The 21,969-nt window shown below is 42.3% G+C and overlaps 1 protein-coding gene across 2 annotated transcripts in view; it reads right to left on the reverse strand.

Moving 5' to 3' along the window:
* Window positions 1–359: 359 nt before the first annotated feature.
* flt4 (fms related receptor tyrosine kinase 4) overlaps window positions 360–21,969 on the reverse strand; it is a 41,855-nt gene continuing 20,245 nt past the window's right edge. Inside the window, exons 6-30 of one of the 2 annotated variants that reach the window (XM_040120798.1) lie at window positions 20,858–20,997; window positions 20,596–20,767; window positions 18,940–19,057; window positions 18,587–18,771; window positions 17,872–18,040; window positions 15,158–15,293; window positions 14,437–14,545; window positions 12,517–12,876; window positions 11,834–11,980; window positions 10,556–10,687; window positions 9,918–10,024; window positions 8,574–8,709; window positions 7,975–8,079; window positions 7,635–7,748; window positions 6,788–6,876; window positions 6,427–6,586; window positions 6,224–6,318; window positions 3,898–4,020; window positions 3,585–3,696; window positions 3,232–3,331; window positions 2,884–2,989; window positions 2,652–2,776; window positions 1,473–1,590; window positions 1,191–1,276; window positions 360–846 (exon numbers count right to left, since the gene is read on the reverse strand). In XM_040120798.1, coding sequence (XP_039976732.1) covers window positions 627–846; window positions 1,191–1,276; window positions 1,473–1,590; window positions 2,652–2,776; window positions 2,884–2,989; window positions 3,232–3,331; window positions 3,585–3,696; window positions 3,898–4,020; window positions 6,224–6,318; window positions 6,427–6,586; window positions 6,788–6,876; window positions 7,635–7,748; window positions 7,975–8,079; window positions 8,574–8,709; window positions 9,918–10,024; window positions 10,556–10,687; window positions 11,834–11,980; window positions 12,517–12,876; window positions 14,437–14,545; window positions 15,158–15,293; window positions 17,872–18,040; window positions 18,587–18,771; window positions 18,940–19,057; window positions 20,596–20,767; window positions 20,858–20,997 — 3,464 coding nt within the window. In that variant the 3' untranslated portion in view covers window positions 360–626. The remainder of the gene's footprint in view (window positions 847–1,190; window positions 1,277–1,472; window positions 1,591–2,651; window positions 2,777–2,883; window positions 2,990–3,231; window positions 3,332–3,584; window positions 3,697–3,897; window positions 4,021–6,223; window positions 6,319–6,426; window positions 6,587–6,787; window positions 6,877–7,634; window positions 7,749–7,974; window positions 8,080–8,573; window positions 8,710–9,917; window positions 10,025–10,555; window positions 10,688–11,833; window positions 11,981–12,516; window positions 12,877–14,436; window positions 14,546–15,157; window positions 15,294–17,871; window positions 18,041–18,586; window positions 18,772–18,939; window positions 19,058–20,595; window positions 20,768–20,857; window positions 20,998–21,969) is intronic. The other variant, XM_040120799.1, reaches the window with a different exon arrangement.

Consider the following 21,969-nt stretch of genomic DNA (forward strand, 5'->3'; position numbering starts at 1 on the left):
CACAAATACATGCCTGTTTCGTTGATTGGTCTATTACATGGATCATCGCAGAGCTGGTGGCTCTAGCTCGACGTGGACCTGTAATTTATCCAAGCGTCACAAATGGAAATTTGCACCAAAAAGCTGTACTTCACTGGATTAATGACAGATCCAGCTCTGACTTTCAATTAATCAGAGGGAGAAGAGTGAGAAGATAAATTTCTTTATTTCTTCCCATATGAGTCATAATTTGTACAAATAAAGGAAGAATACTCTGTATATAAAAGATAAAAATATAAATGTGTGAATAGAAAATACTTAGGGTTTGATTTTGTCATAATGCTGCCACCCAGTGGCTGGTTAGAGGAACTTCAGGCACATAGAGCTCAGTCTGTTTATTGAGGCGTCAGTCCGAAAGGAGAGAGTAAGAACTTTGAGATGAGTAGAGGTTAGCTCTGGTCAGGAGGATCTATAATCTGATCTTAATCAATACATGACTAGTTACATGTCAACACTGGGATGTTACTAAGAGTCTACACGCCTCCCATGACCTGAGCTGTCTGTCCACCTGCCCACTTTCTTTTTTTTTTTTTCTTTTTTTTTTGTTAAAACCCCTTCCGCGTTTTCGGGCTGCATCGTTGGTAAGATTACACATTGGAGGAGGCGAGGCAGGGGGCGTCTGGTGAGGAGAAGAAGTCGCAGAAGCCCTCCTCGGACAGATGTCCGTATTCGTTGTTGTAGAAGGTCTGTCCTGACAGCTGGCTGAAGAAGTGGGGACGGTGCCTGGAGCTGCTGGCGCCGCTGCTTCGACCCAAGGAACCATGGGAGGCTGTCAGGGGCTCTGTGCTGCTGCTGCTGCTTATACGACTGGGGACAGAGAAAGAAAGAGAGAGAAAAAAAAAAAAAAGAAAAGGTCACACTTTGGTTACAACGTTACACCTCTATTTTTGGCACTCTGCGCACTGACTGTACATGTGATAAATCATATAATCGGTCAAGACTGCTCTAAAAGGTTCCTCCCACACTTTGCTCTAAGTAGGAGTGAGTGTCTTCTTCCTCGGTTTTAGCAATGAACTCTCACAGTGAGTAATGAGTGTGTGGTAGTCCAGATGTCAAACACTGACTAAACAGCGGGCTGTATATACACTATCTCTCGAGTGTTATTTTCAATTTCAGACAGGAACATAGATCAGTGCTTTTGTAAGATTAACCTTTTCGAGACGGCACCCCTGTGCTTGTGCTCAATTCTTTCAAATTCTTCGGAAGCCAGAACCATCCCACTGTCTGTCTGGTTATCCTGGGAAGAGACACAGTTTGACGTCATGTGAATTAAATTACTCTTAGTTGACCCTGCTGCTATGTCTGTCCCCGGCAGCAGCGACTATTTTTGGTAATTATCTGAGGAGAAATATTCCCAAAGTCCAGTTTCATTTCAGAAAATGTCACCAGCCGGCTCACATTGTCAGCAACTGATGAGACGATAAAGAGCTTACTTGAGCTTTCTGTGGGTGTATCTCTAGGGGAAACTCCTCGAATGTCTTCACTCTGGGCTGGCATATTTTGGAGGGCCCCACAAACACACAGCCGGCAAAGGGCACGCAGTTATAATACCTGGTTAGGAAGCACCGAAAAGATTATCATATTAAAACGTGATAGAGTGTCCCGAAGACATCCAGATGCCAGGAGAAAAAGAAGAAAAAATCCTGGCCAGACTTGACTAAATCATTGGCAAAACATGGTGACTTCAATGAGAAAAACACTACATTATTTTCTGATTTTTAAGTAATTTTTTGTTACGAATAAAGATCATTTCAGCAACGTGACCTTCTCCATCAGTGTTTCTAAACCTTTTCGACGCTTGCATCTGGTGGTTTATCAGCAGAGAGATTTTCTCTCTTCACCTCACGTCATTTGAATAGTTATCAGTGGGGGAGGGCCTAGAGGCTGAAACTATTCAGTGCACAAGATAAGGCAAACATCAGAGCAACATTTGAAAATACAAACATCGTAATACATATATAATCCATCTTTTTCCCATCACATAAAACATCCCATGACCCTCAAAATGATCTTAGGGCTCCCTGTGAGGGTTTCTGACCCCTAGTTTAATGACCGCTCTTCAAGAACCGTCAGTCGATTTCATTTTAAGCAACCGTTCCTCTTCCATGGACTTAATGTGCTGACAGGATCTCAATTTCTTTACTGACTTTATAATCTTAAAATGTAACAGTACTTCTTTAGTGTGATGTAGTTCCGATAGCACAGTGAGTGACCTTTACAAACTACTGTATAAACAGGGGGGTAAGGTGTGATAGAAGGGGCAAAGAAGGGGGATTTCTAAAAAAAAAACCCCCAAAAAAACAAAGCTGATATGGCTTTACAAGGTTAAGAGCCTTGATCACCACACCACAAGGTATATTTAGTAGCAAACAACCAACCAACTAGATTAAAATGTTTTGCTGAAACCTTGATCGGTGCATGGAAGTACATGAAATCACCTTTTACCCACTAAGTCCGGCCTCAGTCAAACCAGTGAGAAGAGAACACACAAAAACACAAATACTGAAAATTGTTTGTTCATGTAAGGCCCATTTTCTCATAGTGAGAAGCTGATTGAGAAAATACTGTAGGTTCTCAGATCTTTGAAGGAATACAGGAGTATATATTAGTACCTGGTGGGCAGAGTGTTGCAGGCCAGTCTCAGCTCCTCTTCAGACGGAGGCCGTGATGAGGCCTGTGAGAAGCCGTCATCTTCGGAGCTCTGTGAGTGATTCAGAGGGATGTAGTCCTTCCCATCCTGGAGGGAATGCAGAGAACATTTAGATCAGGACCTGAAACCTCCTCACAAAACTTAAAAAAACCCCCAACTTGCTAGAATTAATGTCTCTCCAGCAGTGAACTTGCAGGTAGGCTGTTGTCCTGCAGCAGGTCTCCCAGGATCTGCACCAGAGCCGGGAAGGTCGGCCTCTCCTTGGGTTCACCCTGCCAGCAGGCCAGCATGATGCCGTATCTACCAGCAGAGGGCAGCACCATCACAACAAGGACAACACTGAGGTCTTCAACTTCACTGACTCAGTAATATAACTGCAAATTTAATCCTACCATATATCGTCTCCTGAAAGTTACTCAAAATCATGATATTTCTGAGAAGATTCTTGTTTGCTCAAGAATTTTTGGGGATTTAGAAAAATCGCTTTATCTTATTTGACAGCAAAAGATTTAGAGAAAGAATGAATTAAAGCTTACGCTTACATTTCAGGGGAGGCCGTCTCTGGTGCTCTCATCCTCACGCCGTCTTTCAGTCGTTTGCAAAACTCCTCGTCAATCTGTACCCCCGGGTACGGAGACGCACCTGAGGGTGGAGAAAAGATACATGAGGCAATAACTAACGTTTCAGGAAGTTCAAGTGTTTTTGGATTACAGTAATAAAGATTTACTCTGCTTCTAGAAGTAAACTAATTACTTTTGGCAGGAAAAGAGATTGATAAACACTTGAGAAACACAGCTACTCCACACCTCCGGAGTAGACCGTTTCGAAACTCTGTTCCTTTAATTTCTTTTCTCTGTAAAAAGATGAAATGAGTGTGCTTTGATTATGCCTTTACCCAGTGAAAAGATTTCCCAGAGGAGAACTCCAAAAGACCACACGTCACTCTGGCTGGTGTATACTTTGTCAAAGATACTCTCTGGAGCCATCCACTTTAAAGGCAGACGAGCCTGGGAGAACATTAAAAACACCAGACAAGCATTACAACAAAGTCACATAAACAGAAATGACACCTGCCTTTAAAATGAATCATAATGTGGGTGGTTTAAAAGCAACAAGAAAGGAGTTTAATGTTTCCCCACAGTAGATGGAGATGGATAATAAACCTGGAAGCTTAACTCTAAAGCGCAGTGAGTGTGAGGATGCCGTACATTGCCTTTCCTGACGTAGTCAGGGTCTTTGTATATGTCTCTGGCCAGGCCAAAGTCACAGATCTTCACAATGTTGTTCTCTGAAAGGAGAATGTTCCGGGCTGCCAGGTCTCTGTGGATACACTGCGGATACACACACGACCACACATACATCATAACCCCACGGACAGGTGTGTCTGCATGTTTCTGTTTGGATGAGTGCTCGCATGCATTGTTTCCGCGTCGTTTTCGCGGATGAGTGAATTACAGACATGATTCGGAGCAAGTAAATAGCAATTTTAATAATAATCTGTTGCCTTAAAGTCTGTGAGTGTGTGTGTGCCTGTGTGTGTCTCTGTGCCAGTTTGTGACTGGGACTGGACTGTGTCTCAGCCAGGCTGAGCTCTGTGGAATCGCTGCAGGAGATCCGACATCATTCACAAAGCTGTCGGGTAAACAAGCCTGCGGGGCCAGACAGTCTGCTGAGCCTGTTCATATCCATTACCAGTTAAAGCTGCTTTTGCTTTCACCATTTTATGTTCATTATTCATCCGATTACCGACTGTAGCGGGTAATGTGCATCATTGTGTCAGTGTTTTGGAAAAAATATAACAATAATAACCATTTAAAAGCACATTTCGATGACAGAGGATAAGAATCAAATCAGATCATCAACAAATCATAGCCGGAGATGACAATTTACACAACTCTTCACTGGAAAACTGCAGTTTGCAGTGCTAATGTGCTTGAATTATCTCAGCCGTTCTGTGAGATAAAAATGTGCTCTTCAGATACACATTTGTTTGACAGTTCATGAGGTGTATTTTAAATAATGCCCTTGTGACCAGATTACCTGTAAAATATGCACTAAATCTATTTTAATTTAATTTAATCTTAAATTAACTAATTTTAAAATTTGATTTCAGTTTCAATATAATATTTAATTTAATTTACTTTTTAATCTGTTTATATAAATGTAATTTATTTTTTGGCCCCTTGGGGGCAGCAGAAACAAGCTGTTAATGCAACATTGACAGATCATCACCTTATAAGTTGATATAATGACCTCCACATCCAGCAGATGAAGAGCAACGTTACCATTCATGTGGAGTCGTGTTTTTCGCCACATGGTTAACCAAAGTTCACTCTCTATTAGCTCTGTTTTTGGTCCCTACCGCCTCCTGAGGGGAAATATCTGGCTCTTTAGCTGTTAAAAGCTCCACTATGTTCACCAGCTAGTCTCTAACTGTGTCTGTCTGCTGTTTGGTGGTGAACAGGTAGTGTACAATGGGTTTTTAGACCTTTTTCCATGAAAAAGCAGCTGCAAAGCTGCTGTGGGCGAAAACGAGGGGAGAAGCAGATTCAGGTGATAATTCTCTGTAGGTTTATCACTACGAGTGACCCCCTCCACATTGTTTTTTGATACATTCTTTTTATAAAAATATAGATTATAGCCACTTGAATTTGATTTAATCTATAATTTGACTTGATTTAATTTTCAGTTTATAGTTTTTAAATCTAATATAATTTAATCTAATCTAATGTAATGAATATTTTATTTCAGGCTTTGTCAAGACCTCTTAAAAGGAAACTCTTCGCTAGGACCCTTCTTACATTATAGATGCTTTATGTAAATGTGTCAGATAATTACATATAAAACACTAACATATTAAAAGGGACTAGAATGCATAATGACTACCTCTCCTTTTTACTCTTAAGTATATTTGTCAGAAAATACCTATGTACTTTTACTTAAGTAAGATTTTAAATGCAGGACCTTTACTCTTGAGGGAATTTTAATATTGCAGACTTGTTACTTTTATTTAAATGATCTAAATTCTTCTTTCAGGCACAGGGACAGTCCTAAGCTGTGTCCATATTCCATGCTCTATGGTAACTGTATACAATATACACATGCTCATAATGTTCATGGTATACTGTTATATATACTGCACTTAACAATTTTGGATCAACAGAAAATAATGCGTTTAATGCTGTAAAACACAAAATGTTTTATGCGTTGTTTAATGTTTTGCAGCTGTAGTAGCTTCTAAATTTCATTGGTGCTTTGCATTGTGGGACAATAGTGAACAGCACACTCAGATGGAATTGGGCCATATTCAATTTTGTTAATTCTCCTGTGTGAACACACTACATACTCCAAACCTGGTTAGAATTAATATGCAATATGGAGTTTTTGCACCGCTCCAGCTACAAAGGGTCATGTGGTTAATTAGCAAGCATAAAGGACTGAAAAGCTGACTGAATGATCTGGGTTCCAACCTACTGCTTCTAATTCACCACAGCGCATTCATAAATTGTCTTGTTTGTAGTGCTGACAATTAACCTTTCTGGAGGCCAGGAAATCCATCCCGCGAGCCACCTGGAAACTGTAGCAAATTAGATCCTCTATCGTCAGAGGAGTTTTCCACAAGTCCTCCACTGGAGAGACACACAGCCATGGAGAGAAAAAGAAGGAGAAATGAAGCTACATTTGTAACTTGACGATGAGTTAAATAATTTACTCATTACGCATTAAAACAGACTCACATTTCTCCACAGCAGGATTCGGATTGGACATGTTGGATGAGGGACTCTGTGGACTGGTTAGAGGGGAGGAGGACGGAGAAGGTGGGTGACGAGCTCTTTGGTCCATCTGACCTGCTTCGATCATCCGTCTCACCTGGCTCTGGGTTTTTGGAGAACGATCCTGAGTGGGGAAACAATTTAATGCGTCATCTCCGGAATAAATACCCAAAAAAAAAAAAAAAAATCATTTGATTGAGTTTGTGAGTGTTTTTCAATAAAGGAAACAAAAGCAAGACAGAAATATCAACTCACTAAAGCAAGAAAGATTCACAGCAGAACAAACAAATATAAAATGGTAGAAACTGCTTCAGTGTTTTTATACCCTGTATGGGAGGAAGAACTCTCTCTTGGCTCTTAGGAAGTTGGACAGGTTCCCGTACTTGCAGTATTCCACTATCACCATCAGTGGACCTGGTGATACAGACAGCTTAAATATCAGCTGCTTTATTTATTCATTTTTTTGTATCATGACAGTACTGGATGAAAAAAAAAGGCTACAAATGTTTCACCACACTTTACTTTACTTTCTTACTTGACAAAACCTATTCAAATGATTTTTACCTTTTTTTTTTCTCACACTATATTTAAAATAGCGAGGGGCCACATTCCTTAGGCATTCCTGCCTGAGATTATCTGCCAGGCTGGTTTTGTTCAGGATAAACAGATAAAACATTTTCAGACGTACACCCCTCAAAAATGTGCTCTCTAGGTCAAACTGATATATGGACAAAGAAAAAACAGAGGAAGCTGTTTTACTTTTCTCATTTGGTTTGCTGTTGTGTGAAAGCTGGAGGCCCTGAACAAAATGATGTAAACACTTTTTAATAAAGGAATTTCTCTCTGAAGTAACAACAGAGCAAACAGCACAGCTCGAAAGAGCTCAAGCTGCAGGTGTACGTTTCTAAAAAAGTTCAATTTATTACGCCAAAAGAAACTCAAACATATCTTTCAAAACAGACAAACTGCTGAGACAAAGAGGAGGAATACAAGATGAACATAAAACATACATTACTCGGGTGTCTGTCTACACCTGGTACACTGAAATTCCACAGCGGTATACCAAACCCACAGACGACATGTTATAGACACTCATTATGGCAATAACACAATGAAAATATGCCACACACACACACACGTAAAATGTCTTCCACGTAAATCTGTGTACTGACCATTTGGTTTGGTGCAGGCTCCTAACAGGTTCACTACATTCAGATGATTACCGATGTGAATCAGGATCTTTAACTCTGACATCAAGGCCTTATGCTCACTTGCTGTGGCTCCATCTGAAACACGTGGGCACAAAGTCGAACATTACCCAGAAGACATATCTCATTGTTCTTGTTTATTATCATGCACATCTACCAGGTCGTATGTTACACACACTGTACTGCATATACATATATGAGAGCTGTTTGCTCAGATCAAGAGCTACCTCAAATCTGTGCAGCAGTGGCTTCTTAGAGAGATTCCTACAATATACAGTTTAAACAACACAAGGACAAATCTCACCCTTCAGCATCTTGACAGCCACTGTGTCCAAACTGTTGCTCTTGCTGTTACCGTAGATTGATGCCTCAATTACTTTTCCGAAGGCACCGTGGCCTAAAACCTTTCCTGTGTCAGGAGAAAGAGCGGAAAAACGACACAGTATTTATTCATTGCTCATTGCTCTATGCGGGCTTGCTTTCCGTCTCGTTTGAATACACAAACAGTTGTAGTCGGGAGCAGTTGCAAAATGTAAATGCATCTGGCATCCATATAGATAATTAGAACCTGAATTGCAGCATTTGGAAAACATGTTCCCATAAGTTGTCGTTGTGGAACAGATGCTTTTCCTGGGGGTGTTTTTAAAAAGCTGTGCTGGGAATGAGCACATATTTAACATTAGCACTCTACTTGGCAGCACTTTGCCCAGCTGGCTGCCATCCAAACTCATGCCATTATGGATTCTGGAAATGGAAAAGTAATTCAGTTTCATCCATCTAGTCGCTCTCATCCCCGTCTGTATATTTTTTTCACACACAGACCTCCTCCTTCCTATCTGCCCCCATTATCCAACCGTGCATCAATCCATCCACTCTTTTCACCCACTCGCCACGGTGGCTCACCCAGTTGGAGTCGGTCTCTGGAGATCTCCCACTGTGAGGAGTCATAGGGCAGGTATTCACACTGCTCATCCAGAGGCACCTCCCCCGGGTCCATAATGATCGACAGATAGCCCGTCTTTATGTCTGCCGGGTTAACCTGAAGGACACGGAGAGGATAGAATAAGAGCGCCAGTGTAAGGTGAGGAGGTGAAAGATCAGGTTGGGGCTGAACGGGGTTGAGCCTGAATGATAAATTAAAAAACAAATGTGAAAAAGTAGAGAAGAAAAGGTTAAAAGGAGAAAAATGCAACCATGATGGTATATTGCAAGTTATTACTCTATTATGTTCTTAAATCCACTTAAAATTACATTTCGTCATCCCTTTCTGCAGTCAAAAATAATGTCATTGTGTTTTTTTTAAAAAGTACTGGTAATAGTTTTGTATTTGTAAAGGGAAGAAATTGGATAAAAGTTGACTGGCTATATGGAAACAAGTTATCCATCTACATAGAGGGATACCTAATGGTACTTCTTTGATTTAAGACAAAGATGGGGCGTATCATTATAAATCCAAAAAAATAAAATACAAATTTCTGTATTTTGGTTTCTGCTCAAAGGGGAAGGTGCTCCACAGAAAAGATGTGCATCCTGTAGCACGACAAGAAAATGCTATTTAATTCCAGTCGGACTCTAACATGTAACTGCCATGTTTTCATTTGTGTAGAGGAGACGGTATGCTGTTTTTCGTCAAGTCAGAAAATGAATTGTGTTCAAGCTGGAGAGGCTTTAATATCCTGAAACGCTGACATTTTGTACGAACCTTTCATCCAATATGAATTATTTCCTAGTCTTCATTGTTTGTCTAGGCAACCGGCGTCCAAACACTGTACATAATAATTTACCTGGTTTTGCTCAGAGTCATGTAAACAATATGTGGTTTTTGTGACAAACCTGCCAAACCCGCTGCCATGGAGAAGTAGAACTATACACAGAAGTGAGTAAACCAAAGGGAAAAGAGACTAAAAGAAAACACTGTAAGTGTGAGGGGGAAAAAAAAGCCATCTCTAAATTAATTTGTTAATGACAGTACCACCCTGTGAATGAGAGACATGACAAGCGGAGAAAAATAAAAAGCAGTTTGGGCCTCATTATGGATTGTTGTTGGAGCCAGTAGCAGTAACTGGGCTCACTCCCAGGAGATATCAGGAGCTCCCTCTGCAGTAAATCACAGACTCTCTCTGAGATCAAACAGGCTGACGTGTTGCGAGTCAGAGGTTAAAGCATCTCCATTACACTCTGACAGTTTTCTCGCACAAACGCAACGACACGAACTCAGAAGCACAATGAAATGTGGCGCCCTCTGACCCGCTTCACGTTGCAGAAAATGAGGATGAGCAAGGCCCAGAAGAAAACAGCGATGACTCCAGTCCCGATGAGGATTACAATCTCCACATTGGCCTTGTCGCTGGAACCTTGAGAGAAAAACAGAAAAAAAGGAAGCAAGTCGCTTTGAGATGTAAATGTTTTGAGCAGTGAGTATCAGAAACCCCACTATCCTTTCACAGGTTTTACTTGCACCCCCTACAGCTCTTTACCGGCTGTAGGGGGTGCTGTATCACAAACTATGATCTCGCAAGCTACTTACCTTAAATCTTCTGGTTACAACAATGTGCCGAAGAGACATTTACTCAATTCCACCATTCATCATTAAACCATTTCCAGCAAACCCATTGAATTATTCATGCTGTATATGAAATGTCCCAGCGGTCAATGACTTTGGTTTTAGTGTGGAGAACTCTCCATAACAACAGCACACAAATTACAGCTGCTATGAAAAGTGAGAGAGGTGAACGCATTAAGAATCCAGACCGGTACATTTTCTGAGTGCACACACAAGCACGTGCCAGCGGTGAGAGTGCATGAGTAGATTTAGGTGTTTCAGTGATTGTAACACTCGTTTCTGTATATGCGTGCATGTGTGTGTGTGTGTGTGGCTGTCTCACCGATGACCCTGATGGCGGCTGAGGAGTGGACACATCCACGCTGATTGCAGGCTGTGCAGGTGTAAAGCCCAGCGTCCTCCTCTCTCACCCGCTGGATACTCAGAGTGCGGTTTGAATCCTGCAGCTGGATCCCTGCGGGGAGGCACGCGATGATTAGCGTTACACACATGCACGCGCACACACACACACACACACACACACACACACACACACACACACACACACACGTTTGTACTTCTATCTCTAAGGGGACACTCATTGACATAATGCATTCCGTGGCCCCTTACTCTAACCTTAACCACACAACTAAACGCTTAACCCAAACCCTAACCCTAACCTAAACCAGATTCTACCCTGTACCCTAAAAACTAAGTCTTACAAGTACACACACACACACACACACACACACACACACACACACACACACACACACACACAACAGCATACTTCAACTGTGACCTGCTGCCTCTCGCATCATAAATTCAGCAACATTTTCAGCATTTCTCCAATTCTTGTCCTCTGGACTTCACAATAGTACTCATGTATGATGCCGTCCTCCTGCGTTGACGTGCCACATGTCCCAGCAGCCACTCTGAGTGAACCCCGAGCAACAGCTGTCACTCAGACCCCTATTGGACAGCCCCTCCTCCCCCTTTACACCCCCTCACCTCCTTCAGATGTTAAGAAGAGGCGCACACAGAGAAAGCTAATGAGCTGTGTCTATCGGCCCGCAGGGTTTGATGCATGTGTGTGTGTGTGTCTCTGTGTTTGTGCACACGTGCAGCGAACACATCAGCACAAGTGTTCTTGTCACTGTTTCTGTTTGACACATTTGCTCAACAGTACGAGTGTGTGGGTGGGCTAGTGGGTAGTTGAGTATTTGTGTGTGTGTGTGTGTGTGTGTTGTGTGTGTGCCCCTGTTGGCTTTTAAAAGTAGGATTGCCATTTATCATGAGGAAAAGTGCAACAAAAAAAGAAAAAAACAGCAACATCTGCCAAAAGCTGTCAGCATCTGAGTAAATATTAACAAAGCTTACTGTTTCACTAAACATCCGCTCTTTTATCTAATGTGAGGCCAGAATGTAGTGGATATTCCTGGGAACTTACCTGAACAGGATAACCCTCATGGGAGGATAAAAGTGCTGCTAAATTAAAATCCACAAAGCAAAAGCAAACTTTATGAGTAGCTGTTGAGAGTGTGCGTATGTGTGACGGCTGGGTGGGCCGCTGCACTGTTGTGTAAATGTGTGTATCAGCCGTGTAGGTGTATTCATGTACCTGACATTTGGTGGAGAGGCTGGTTGTCTTTGAACCAGGACAGGCGGGGCAGAGGTCTGCCCTCCACGTCGCACTCCATCCGCAGAGACTCCGTCACATTCACTGTCTGGTTGGTGAGGCTGCGCTTGTACCGAGGCGCCTCCAGGGCTACGGAGGGAGGGACAGGTCACAAGACCGAGAGAGAGACAGCAGGAGAAGGAAATGGAAAACAACGCTATGACTTGTATCAACTCAAGGACTGTATATGTACATAATTTTTACTGAAGGGTCTCACAGGATTGAACAAAGAGCAAGAGTCAGAAAAAGCCTATTATAATGTAAATCTAGCCTCCAGGCACTGATTCAAGGTTATAGCACACAACATGAATGAAAAATTGATTTGTTTGTGTTTCAGCCCTGCAGCGTCTCAGCTCCGTAATCTCCCAACTCCATAATGCTGTGCTAACACCGGGAACTCCCTCCATTATGTGTGGATGCGAGTATCCGCCTGTGTGGGCACTTCTTTGTGAGCGTGCATATTTTTAAGCCTACAGCAACTCAGCACCAGCTCCCCTGTGACCTGTGCATGTGTTTCCGCTGCCAAAGTTTGAGCTTTTCGCTACAATTAGCTTTGGTTAGAGTGAATGATATGATGCGATGTGTGTATGTCTGTGTCTGGGGCTCTCATCTCTTTTATCTCTCACCTTTGACAGAGATGTATCTGAACAGACACTGTTTCTCCCCACTGCGCCTGCTCTGAGCCTCACAGACATAATGACCCTCATCCTGCAGCTGTATGGAGGGGATGGTGAAGTCCAGGACCCAGCTGTTGGAGGGCTCCTGGAAGGAGAGCTGGCCGTCGAGCGTGTCGGCGTAGAGGTGCACACTCCTGCAGTCCAGCTCCTGGGGCTTGCCCTGCTCCTCCTGCAGGGCCCGGGGGTCGAGGCGGTACCACTGCAGCTGCTCGTAGGTGTAATTGTCAGCGCTGCAGCACAGGGACACTTTTTCCTGCTCCAGGGGATTCTCTGAGGGCTGGACATCCACGCTGAACCCCTCGGGGATGGCTTGGAAGATAAAGACAGGGGCAGGTGAAGTGGTTAGGTAACCTTGCAAAACAGGGCTTGTTCACTGGACATTCATGAAAGGCATTCCTTGACATTTAAAAATATTCATCAGCAAAATAACCAGAGTTGCTGTCACTCTGGATAACCAGACATATCTCACTGTTAACAGTTTTCATAAGGACTATTTTTTTTCGGCATGAATGGATTATGAGCCGATGGGCCCTTGGGCACAGACATGTAGAGGTCCTAACTACCAGAGCTTCCTCTCCCCAAAATTGTTCCCAGTTGTTTTGCATGTTTTTCTGATATTTAGCAATATAACCGTAAGTCTAAAGTTCCCTTGTTGGTTGAAATTATTTTATTAATGAAGAGAGGCTGAATAAATCATCTCCAAAACTTGAAAATAGTACTAAAATCCCTCGAAGGAAAAATGTAATGGAGGTTCTGGTTTCCTTGAGTAGCCCTATTCTGCTGTCAAACATTTTTAAATTGCTTTACAAATTGTTATGTAGGCTTGCTTTTGTTCATTTAGGGAAAAATGAATGAATAAAATTCAGTATAAGCTTAGATTCTTATAGTCAATATTAAAGTATCAAGATAAAGAAACACATGATCAGGACTCCCTTAATTCTGACTGAGCCCTGTGACCTACCAATGAGAAATGTTAATAACAGTTACTCAGAACAGAGGCTCTTGCTTACGGCCAGTTCATACTTTCCGCATCCGCGTGGCCGCTTTGGTCCGCATGACGTAATTGTCTACATCAGCCCATGTCCGCAAGGGTCTGCGCGGACTCCTATGTGGACATTTGGGGTGCAGGCCAAAATCTGTGACTGTTTGCATAGCAAGTGTGCAAACTGTGCATGCTCCTAACAAAACGGATTCTTGTTTTGAAGAGAGGTTGTGCGAGGAGATCTGGCGTTACCCACATTTCTCCTTTGAATTATAGAGCATTATAATTCCTTTTTTTGTCCTCCTCTTATTCTTCAGCCAAAAACAACAAACACGGGAGCTCTTCTTGCTGTCGTCGCCAGGTTGCCTTTTTTTTTTTTCCTAATGTGCATGCTTCTTCTTCTACCTCTAGATTTTTCTAGCAGTTGGAAAACAACGTTGTAGTCCATTACCGCCACCAGCTAGAATGGAGTGTGGATTGGGAAATGCAAATGCGTGGAATGCCAGACCGACGGGGACCTTATATTGTAGTATGAATGAAACCGTGGGCACGTCCACGCGACCGGAGAAAAAGTCCATAGCTGTCAGTGGACGCGGAAAGTATATCAGAGCCTTTAAATGTTTGGCCCTAGAAAAAGTAATGCTGCTACCATTTTTTTTTATATTTTTAAATCAAATTTTCCAATGCTGTGAGCACCACAAATTAAATTCTGTTCACCTCTATTGTAATGGGGTGTAGGCAGAAATCTCGGAGACAGATATCTCAAACCTGGACAAGTACACCATTAGAGGGGACTTAGGTGGAGCCATTCTGAGCAACATGGCGACAAATTCTGTGTTTTCTTTTCTTAACCAAACAAAGGGGGAAATCTAACCTGACACACTTACTGGTTACATAGAAGTAGATCAGCCGCTCATCTTTTCCAACTTTGTTTTCAGCAGAACACTTGTACATGACGGAAACACTGGCGTTGCGAATCTGAAGCCTGCTCACTATCTGTGAGGTGAGACAAAAGCGGATGAGACTTTAATTCATCCGGAAAAAACACGCATATTTTAAAAGGAAGTGCAGTCTGCTGTCATGTAATTCTTTGGGAGCTGACACAAACCAGAATTTGTGCTGACAGGCAGACAAGGTGCAAGCTCACTCAGGTGTGACTGAAAAAACATCAGGATGTTTGCGTGTGTGTGTGTGTGTGTGTGTGTGTGTCTCTCTCCGTGTGATAATTTCCTCTTATGGTTGTGGTTTATAAATGTACAGGCGTGGGGATGTGCACATGTGTGTCTGGGTGTGTTTATAACCAGTCCTTACAGGAAGTCTGCAGAGGAAGACTGTTCTAAATATTTCTACTGTGGAAATGGTTCTTGATTGACAAATTATGTTATGGAGCTCAGAATTTGGGACGCTTACATAAAAACATCACAGTTCATGGATAAGTCCACTTACATAAATTTACTTCTTTACTGGGTTAATCATATTCTATCATTATCTTACAGAAATTCAAATCGTACAATCAGGTCATCATTTTTATAATGTGATTGATTTTTGAATATGGAAAGGTATGCCTTTCCAAAGAGAGACAGTAACAATCAAACAGCCGTCATGAACCTTTTGTCGTCCATCCACCACTTCGACGGACGTTTCGATTGCCTCGATTTCATTCATGGCGTTTTCCAAGTTAATGTCCTGCCAGTTCTGACAGTCTGCGATCCTGTCACTACGGCCCTTCCTGTCTCGTCGGACCCTGGAGAGAAACACAGACACATTCATGACATCTTCCCTCGTTGACATGCACAGCAGAGAGTGGGCAGTGGCGCGGGAATTCAGAAGCACATCAAATCAGGCATCCTGAGGTTTTATGAGAATTTTTCTTCCACACACTGGATTGCATATCACATCCAAGCATCAGCTCGCATCCCAAAGCCAAGATAATTATGCTAAGTGTCCTGGCAACTAATGGAAAAACTACGATGCCAACTGCTATTATGAAGATCCATCGTGTGAACATCATAGCACAACCAATGAAACATGAAATGTAATGTTGTTTTGCATATTCTCCTAAAAGCACTACATGTATAAATCTAAATTACTATACTTGTACATAAAAAAATTAATTTAAAGAGCACTATGTGGGTAAAATAACTTGTTTTAATAACTTGTATTTTATCGTCAACAAACATCCGTTCATGACTATTTGTATAAGATGCTAAAGCCAATATTATCTGTAGTCGTGCCATCTGTAACATTGCATTGTAAATTTGGGGCGGTTTGATGATATGAAAGGGAGTATAAATTCTTTGACTGCACACATATTACACATGTTAGGTGTTTTTAATGCACATTGATATTTTTAGCCATGCTTGCTGTTTGACTCTAGGGATGGCAATGTTGGTCTGTGAGTCACTCGATCTAAAGACTAAATAAATTAAAACAAAAGATGGTATTCTCAGACTGTATGCTAAATATGAAGCTACAGCCAGCAGCCGACCAGCTTAGCATATCAGTCAGCTAGCCTGGCTCTGTCCAAAAGAAACAAAATCTGTATTCCAGCACCTCATTAAGACATTATATTTCATTTGTTTAATCCATACAAAAACTAAAGCGTAAAAACAGCTCTTGGTTTTATGCGGGCTTCTGTGCCAGACTATTTTTTGGTATCTCTGCTTGTTGCCTGGCAACTGCTCTCCAGAAATAGTCCTGTACATTAACCAGCATAAAACCAAAACTTGTGTTTATGGATTTTGGATGTTTCTGGCAAGCAATTATTATTATTTCTTTACCTTTGGACAGAGCCAGGCTAGCTTTTTCCCCCTGTTTCCACTCTTTATGCTAAGCTAAGCTAACTGTCTCCTGGCTGCAGCTACATGTTTAGCGACAGATATGAGAACTTCTCATCTAGCTCTTGGCAAGAAAGCGAGTAAGTGTTTTTCCCAAAAAGTGAAACTCTTTCTTTAACTAAAATCAAGTCTTAACACCTCAGGGGACCCTCTTTTCATCTCCTAATGGGAGAAGAGTCCCCACAATTGGACCATGTGAGCATATATTTGTCCAGGCAATGTGATTAATACAGACCATGTCCTCATTGTGTGAGACTCTCCACTCTTATTAAAAGTAATTTTTCAAGCTTTGCAGAGAATTTTGCCCAGAAGAGCTACGCTTCAGCAGGCAGGTGGCTGTGTAATGTGGTAGACTACACAGGCTGCCGTGACCCAAGACAAATTTATTTGGAAGTCCTACACTATATGTTTGACCATTAGATTAAAAAAAGGAAATTCAATTCTTATACACCAGAAAAAGGTCAACACAGCCATGCCTCAGTCAGTGCCCAAGAAATGTCATATTAGAAGTATAGGAGACAGAACATGAACTTGATAGCTGGAGCTGAAGTGGAGCCTGACCTACCACTGTTGTGAGTTACAGTGTGTACTGTCTATAAGAACAGGGTGGGCTCCTCGGGTCTCTACTTATGTTGCATGCCCACATGGAAAGGTCAAGAAAACAGCAATAACTTCAAAAATTAAGCCTTGAAGATGGTGGAGGCAGGTGAATATTAGAGGGATATTCAGTGGAAGTGGCCACTACACTGGGGCTTAAAGGAATAGGAAATAACCGCAGAGATGGAGAAGGGGAGGAAAAGCCCAGGGTGATTTCTGGCAATAAATGACAGTTTATGTGTGCATTTAAGCGTGTGTGTGTGTGTGTGTGTGTGTGTGTGTGTGTGTGTGTGTGTGTGTGTGTGATATATAGCACCCAGATGAACTCATTATGTTCATTTCTGACACGTGAATGAGCAAGTGAGTCTGTGTTTGCGTATGTGTGTGTGTCTGTTAGCACGTTATGCGTTTGCCTATGTATGTCAGAAAGTGAGACCGCTGTGTTAGAGCTGAACCATGGAAGATCAGTCGCAGAGTAACATGCACTTTATAACAGTGTGGGGGAGGAAGTAGGTCCGACATCGAACAGACACTTTCCTTTCGCCTTGTCTCTCCCCTGTTTACTTCTCCTCCACTTTCCTTGTTACCTCTGCTCTTTTCATCCACCTCCACTTCTCTTTCTTCACCACCCCTTTCTTCGTCGCCTCCCCCTCTCTTCTTCACTCTGAGCGAGTGGATAATTTCGCGCTGACCTCTTCTTGTTATTTGGTCATCACATAACGCTTCACAGACTGCATCCCACTCCTGTCCTCTTTTCTGTCCTGTTCGATCAAACCTTATGTGCTCCCACACTGGTTACACAGAGTTTCCGGGAAAAAAACAAAACAAAAAAAACAAAAAACAGCACCGTATGTGAGTGTGTGTATCCGTGAGATAAATTTTTCTTACAGTCTGCTTCGGGTGCTGTCCCCAGGCCCACACGGTCCCCAGGCCCTCCACTGCCAGCTGATGTTGGGAGCTGGAAGACCATAGGCGGTGCATGTTAGAGTCTGGCTGCTGCCACTGGGGTAAGGACTGGATGGCTCGGCCACTTCTTTCTCATGAACCTGTGGGGGGACTGGGGAAGAGGAGAGGGAATCAATCCGTCCACAGAGCCAGCCATAATATTTAGGGTCACAGACCTATCAGGGTGTACGTTCACAGGGCAGAACAGGACAACACCCTCGACTAACTGCCTGTCTAGTTGCAGGCCTCACAGCTATTCAGTCTGTCCCCATTGCACTTTTGTGCATCTTTTCTTTACTGATGCAGTGTTTCTGCTTTTGCAATATTTAAGGTTTTTTTCTGGCAAAGAAAAGATTTCTCCACAGATCCAAACCACACAAAAGAACAACAGGATAGATCCCAATTACGTCTTTGTGTTTAACGCCAGCCACTTACCGTAATACTTCCATCGTTGTGTTTGAAACAACTTGAAGTGCACTCCACTGTATGTGCCTTTCTTAGAAAAACTCTAGACTTTTGTAGCAGGAATGTTAAATGTTGCAAATCTACTGTACTGTTTTGTGTGTACACTGTACTGTACACACAAAACATCTACTGTATATACAAAACATCTGGTGTTACCTCCCCTGAAGGGTACACAGACCCACAGACTAGTTACCGTTGACAACAAGTGTGATGTTGAGCCTCCTCTCCAGCGCAGCGGCACTGTTTTTCAGCACCACCGTGTAGCGCCCGGAATCCTCCGGAAAAACATCCTTAATCTCCAAAGCGTGGTTAAGATGCACCCTCATCCTTTTCATCTTGAACTCTGGGCGCTGGTTTATCAGCTTTCCATCTTTATACCTGGACACAACACACACAAAGCACAGTTGCTAGAGCACAGAATACACTCCTGCCGAGGTGCTCTGCCCCCAAATTAATCTGTAAATCTCAGTTGTATGAGGCCTAATCATGCTTTTTCGAAATTGCCCAGTACATTTAATGAATACACCAGAGAGGGTGTTATCTTACCATTGTGTTTCGGGTGGGGGGTAGGCAGACACATTTACTCTTAATTTTAATGACTTCTGGCCAGCAGTTACCTCAACCACTGGTCCAGTTCTGTAGTCCAGGCTGATATATGGCCTTTCTGAAAGAAGAGACATTAACTCATTTACATAAAGTAGTCTTTGCTCCAAGTCTGAATCTCAAAGCTTAGTGGAATGCTCCACCAAAAATCTCTTGTTTCAGTATAAAACACTCACGCCCTGCAATGTTGAAAGGTGGCTCTGAAAAGTTTGTAGACAGCTCCTTTGTAGAGAGTGGTAGCTGTGAATGTCAGCTTGGATTCACCACGCTTACTGTAGATCCAAATGGTTGAGTTTGTTGAGTCACAACGTGAAAATGTCAATAGAAATCCACAGAAACTTCTCAGATGACACCTGTGCTGTTTATCCATATGGTAACTTCAGTTTTTTTATAAATATTTCAAAACCTTTTCATGCTGTGAGTCTGGGTCATCTTTGGATTCAGAGCCACCAATCAAGCCAATAGCACTAAATATTGATTTTTGGTTGAGTATTCCTTTAAAGCAAAATGTTTTCTTCCAATGAGAAGTTTACACAATAAAATGCACCGCTGCTCAATTCAATGCCCTGAGGGTCTCTTTCTGCTAGGATTAGTAGCTTTGACTGCTAATGTTAGGTAATGGTAACAAAGTTTAGCTGCACTGATACTGCTCTACAATGGACAATACTGAGTTGGCTGACAATTACACTGTCCTATTGTTCCACTAAATTTTAGCATTCACCTGAACCAGTGATTGTTCAGTAAGTTACATAGGCCTGCTTTAACATGTTTTTGGCCATGCTAACTGCATGGCTCTAGGGATGGCAATGTCGCTCTGTGGTTCAGTCCACCGCTTTGGTCCAGACTGAAATATCTCAACAACTGTTTGATGGATTAACATGAAATTCATTGTAGATATCCAGGGTTCCCGAAGGATAAATCCTGATGACTTTGTTGGTCTTTTGACCTTTCCTCTAGTGCCACCAGCATGTCAAAGTTTTCACTTATTAAGTGAAATATCTCTAACATCAATAAACAGGATTGGCACAACATCTTTCTTAGACATACGTGGTTGCCAGTTGATGAGTCCGGCTGAAGTTGGTGATCCCCTGACTTTTCTTCAAGCCCCATCTTGAGGTAGAGATATGTGGTTTGGAGTGAAATGTCTCAATATTTCATTGCCATGAAATCTGGGTCTGACATTTATGTTCCACTATGGATGAACTGTAATAACCTTGAGGATTCTGCCACTCTCCATCTATTGCCATCAGATATATTTGTCCAATACTTTTACTTTAATGACCCAAGTGCTAGTGCTAATCAATGAATGCTAAACTTAGTTGATGAACATGATAAGCATTATTATTGTACAGCATGTGAGCAGTGTCATTGTAACCATGTTAGCATTGTCATTGTAACCATGTTAGCATCCCGATGTTAGCATTTAGCTCAAAGCCCTGCTGTGCGTAAGTAGAGTCTCACAGAGCTGATGGCATGGCTGTGGACTCTTAGTCTTCTTATTGTCTATAGATACCCATGGTAATGTGGTATTTAGGCTAACATACTGATCTATTGAAACAGAGGGAGGCCACGTAGTGAATGCTCTGAGCTAGTGCTTACCATGAACTATAACCTGAGTTTGTTGGGTTTGTGTTGTGTCCATGCTGGTCACATTGCAGGTGTATGGGCCAGTGTCTGTGACATTGACACTGTGGATGGTCAGGATGCTAACAGCCTCTGTGGCGTGAGACAGAGCTTCACGATAGGGCTTAGTCTCCACCCAACTGTTCGTCTGGCGAGAAGAAATAGACTGAGTATCATAAAGTGGGTGGTTTTAAGGTTTTTTATTTACGTTAGGCAACCAACTGTTGCTGCTACGTACCTGTTTGCCAGGGTAAGACCACTGAATATCCACCCCAGTGTCGAACTCCACCATTGCTGTGCAGTTCAGGGTGAGGGCCTCCCCCACTATCAGCTCTACTGGGTCTTCAGGAAACAGCTTGACATTGTAAACCTGACTTCCTGTCCAGGAAAAACGAAAAAGGGGGAGGGAAAAACAGAGCGACAGGGGGAGGGAGACAGTGAGAGAGGTCACGGTGACATCGTCAGCAGTTTTTCCTTCCTCGCTGGATCAGAGGAAATGACTTTCCTTGGACTAGAGGAGCCATCCCACTATAAAAAGGCTGTCTATCAAAAGCTTACAGTGTTAACATTCATGTGCCAAGCTATATATCAGTGAAGGAAATTAAAGTGAAGCCTCAAGTCAAGATAAGAGAGAAAAGGCAAGAAAGCTCTGGACACTGGCCAAGGTCTCTGATATTCAAGCCACCTCTCTCTGCAGTCACTGGAAATGACATGGACTATAAAAAGAAAAAACACGTATGTTGGTGATGTCTATGCAGCAGACTGTGATTGCCTGATTGTTTAAACGCTCCATTAGCGTTCAGTGTGAAGACTCACTCGCAGTTTCTCCTATGACTGATGCGGCTGTTACTTTTGGCCAGCAGCGGTGGGTATGAGTTTCCTTTTTCTCTCTGAAGTGAGAGGTGAATGATCTCACACAACATAGCAAAGAGCCTCCGGGTCTCTCAGAGTTCGCTTCCAATGCCTCCACTTTAAATCTTGTCTCTTCATCTTTGTTTCCTAAAATTTAATTATGACTTGTCTTCTCCTCCTTTTCTTTCTTTTCTTTTAATACTGCGAGCACAATGGCACACATCACTGCACAAAAAGGGGAGCTGTTTTTAAGGAATTGACATAATGAAATAAAATTATTGAAATTAAAAAGCATTAAGGCGTAATTGGCTCAATGACTGCCATGCAGAATTATGGCAACAATGCAGTTAGCCTAGCACCACCTTTGATTTCTAATGTCTCTTTCAACAAGAGCACAGCCTCAAATCTACTTTAAATATTTGTGCATGGTTGATTGTGAAGTCAAGGTTTATATGATCCTCAACATTTGACTGAAATACTAGAGGAGACTGAATGCTT

This window comes from Xiphias gladius, chromosome 23 (genome assembly GCF_016859285.1).
Source record: "Xiphias gladius isolate SHS-SW01 ecotype Sanya breed wild chromosome 23, ASM1685928v1, whole genome shotgun sequence".
NCBI lineage: Eukaryota > Metazoa > Chordata > Actinopteri > Istiophoriformes > Xiphiidae > Xiphias > Xiphias gladius.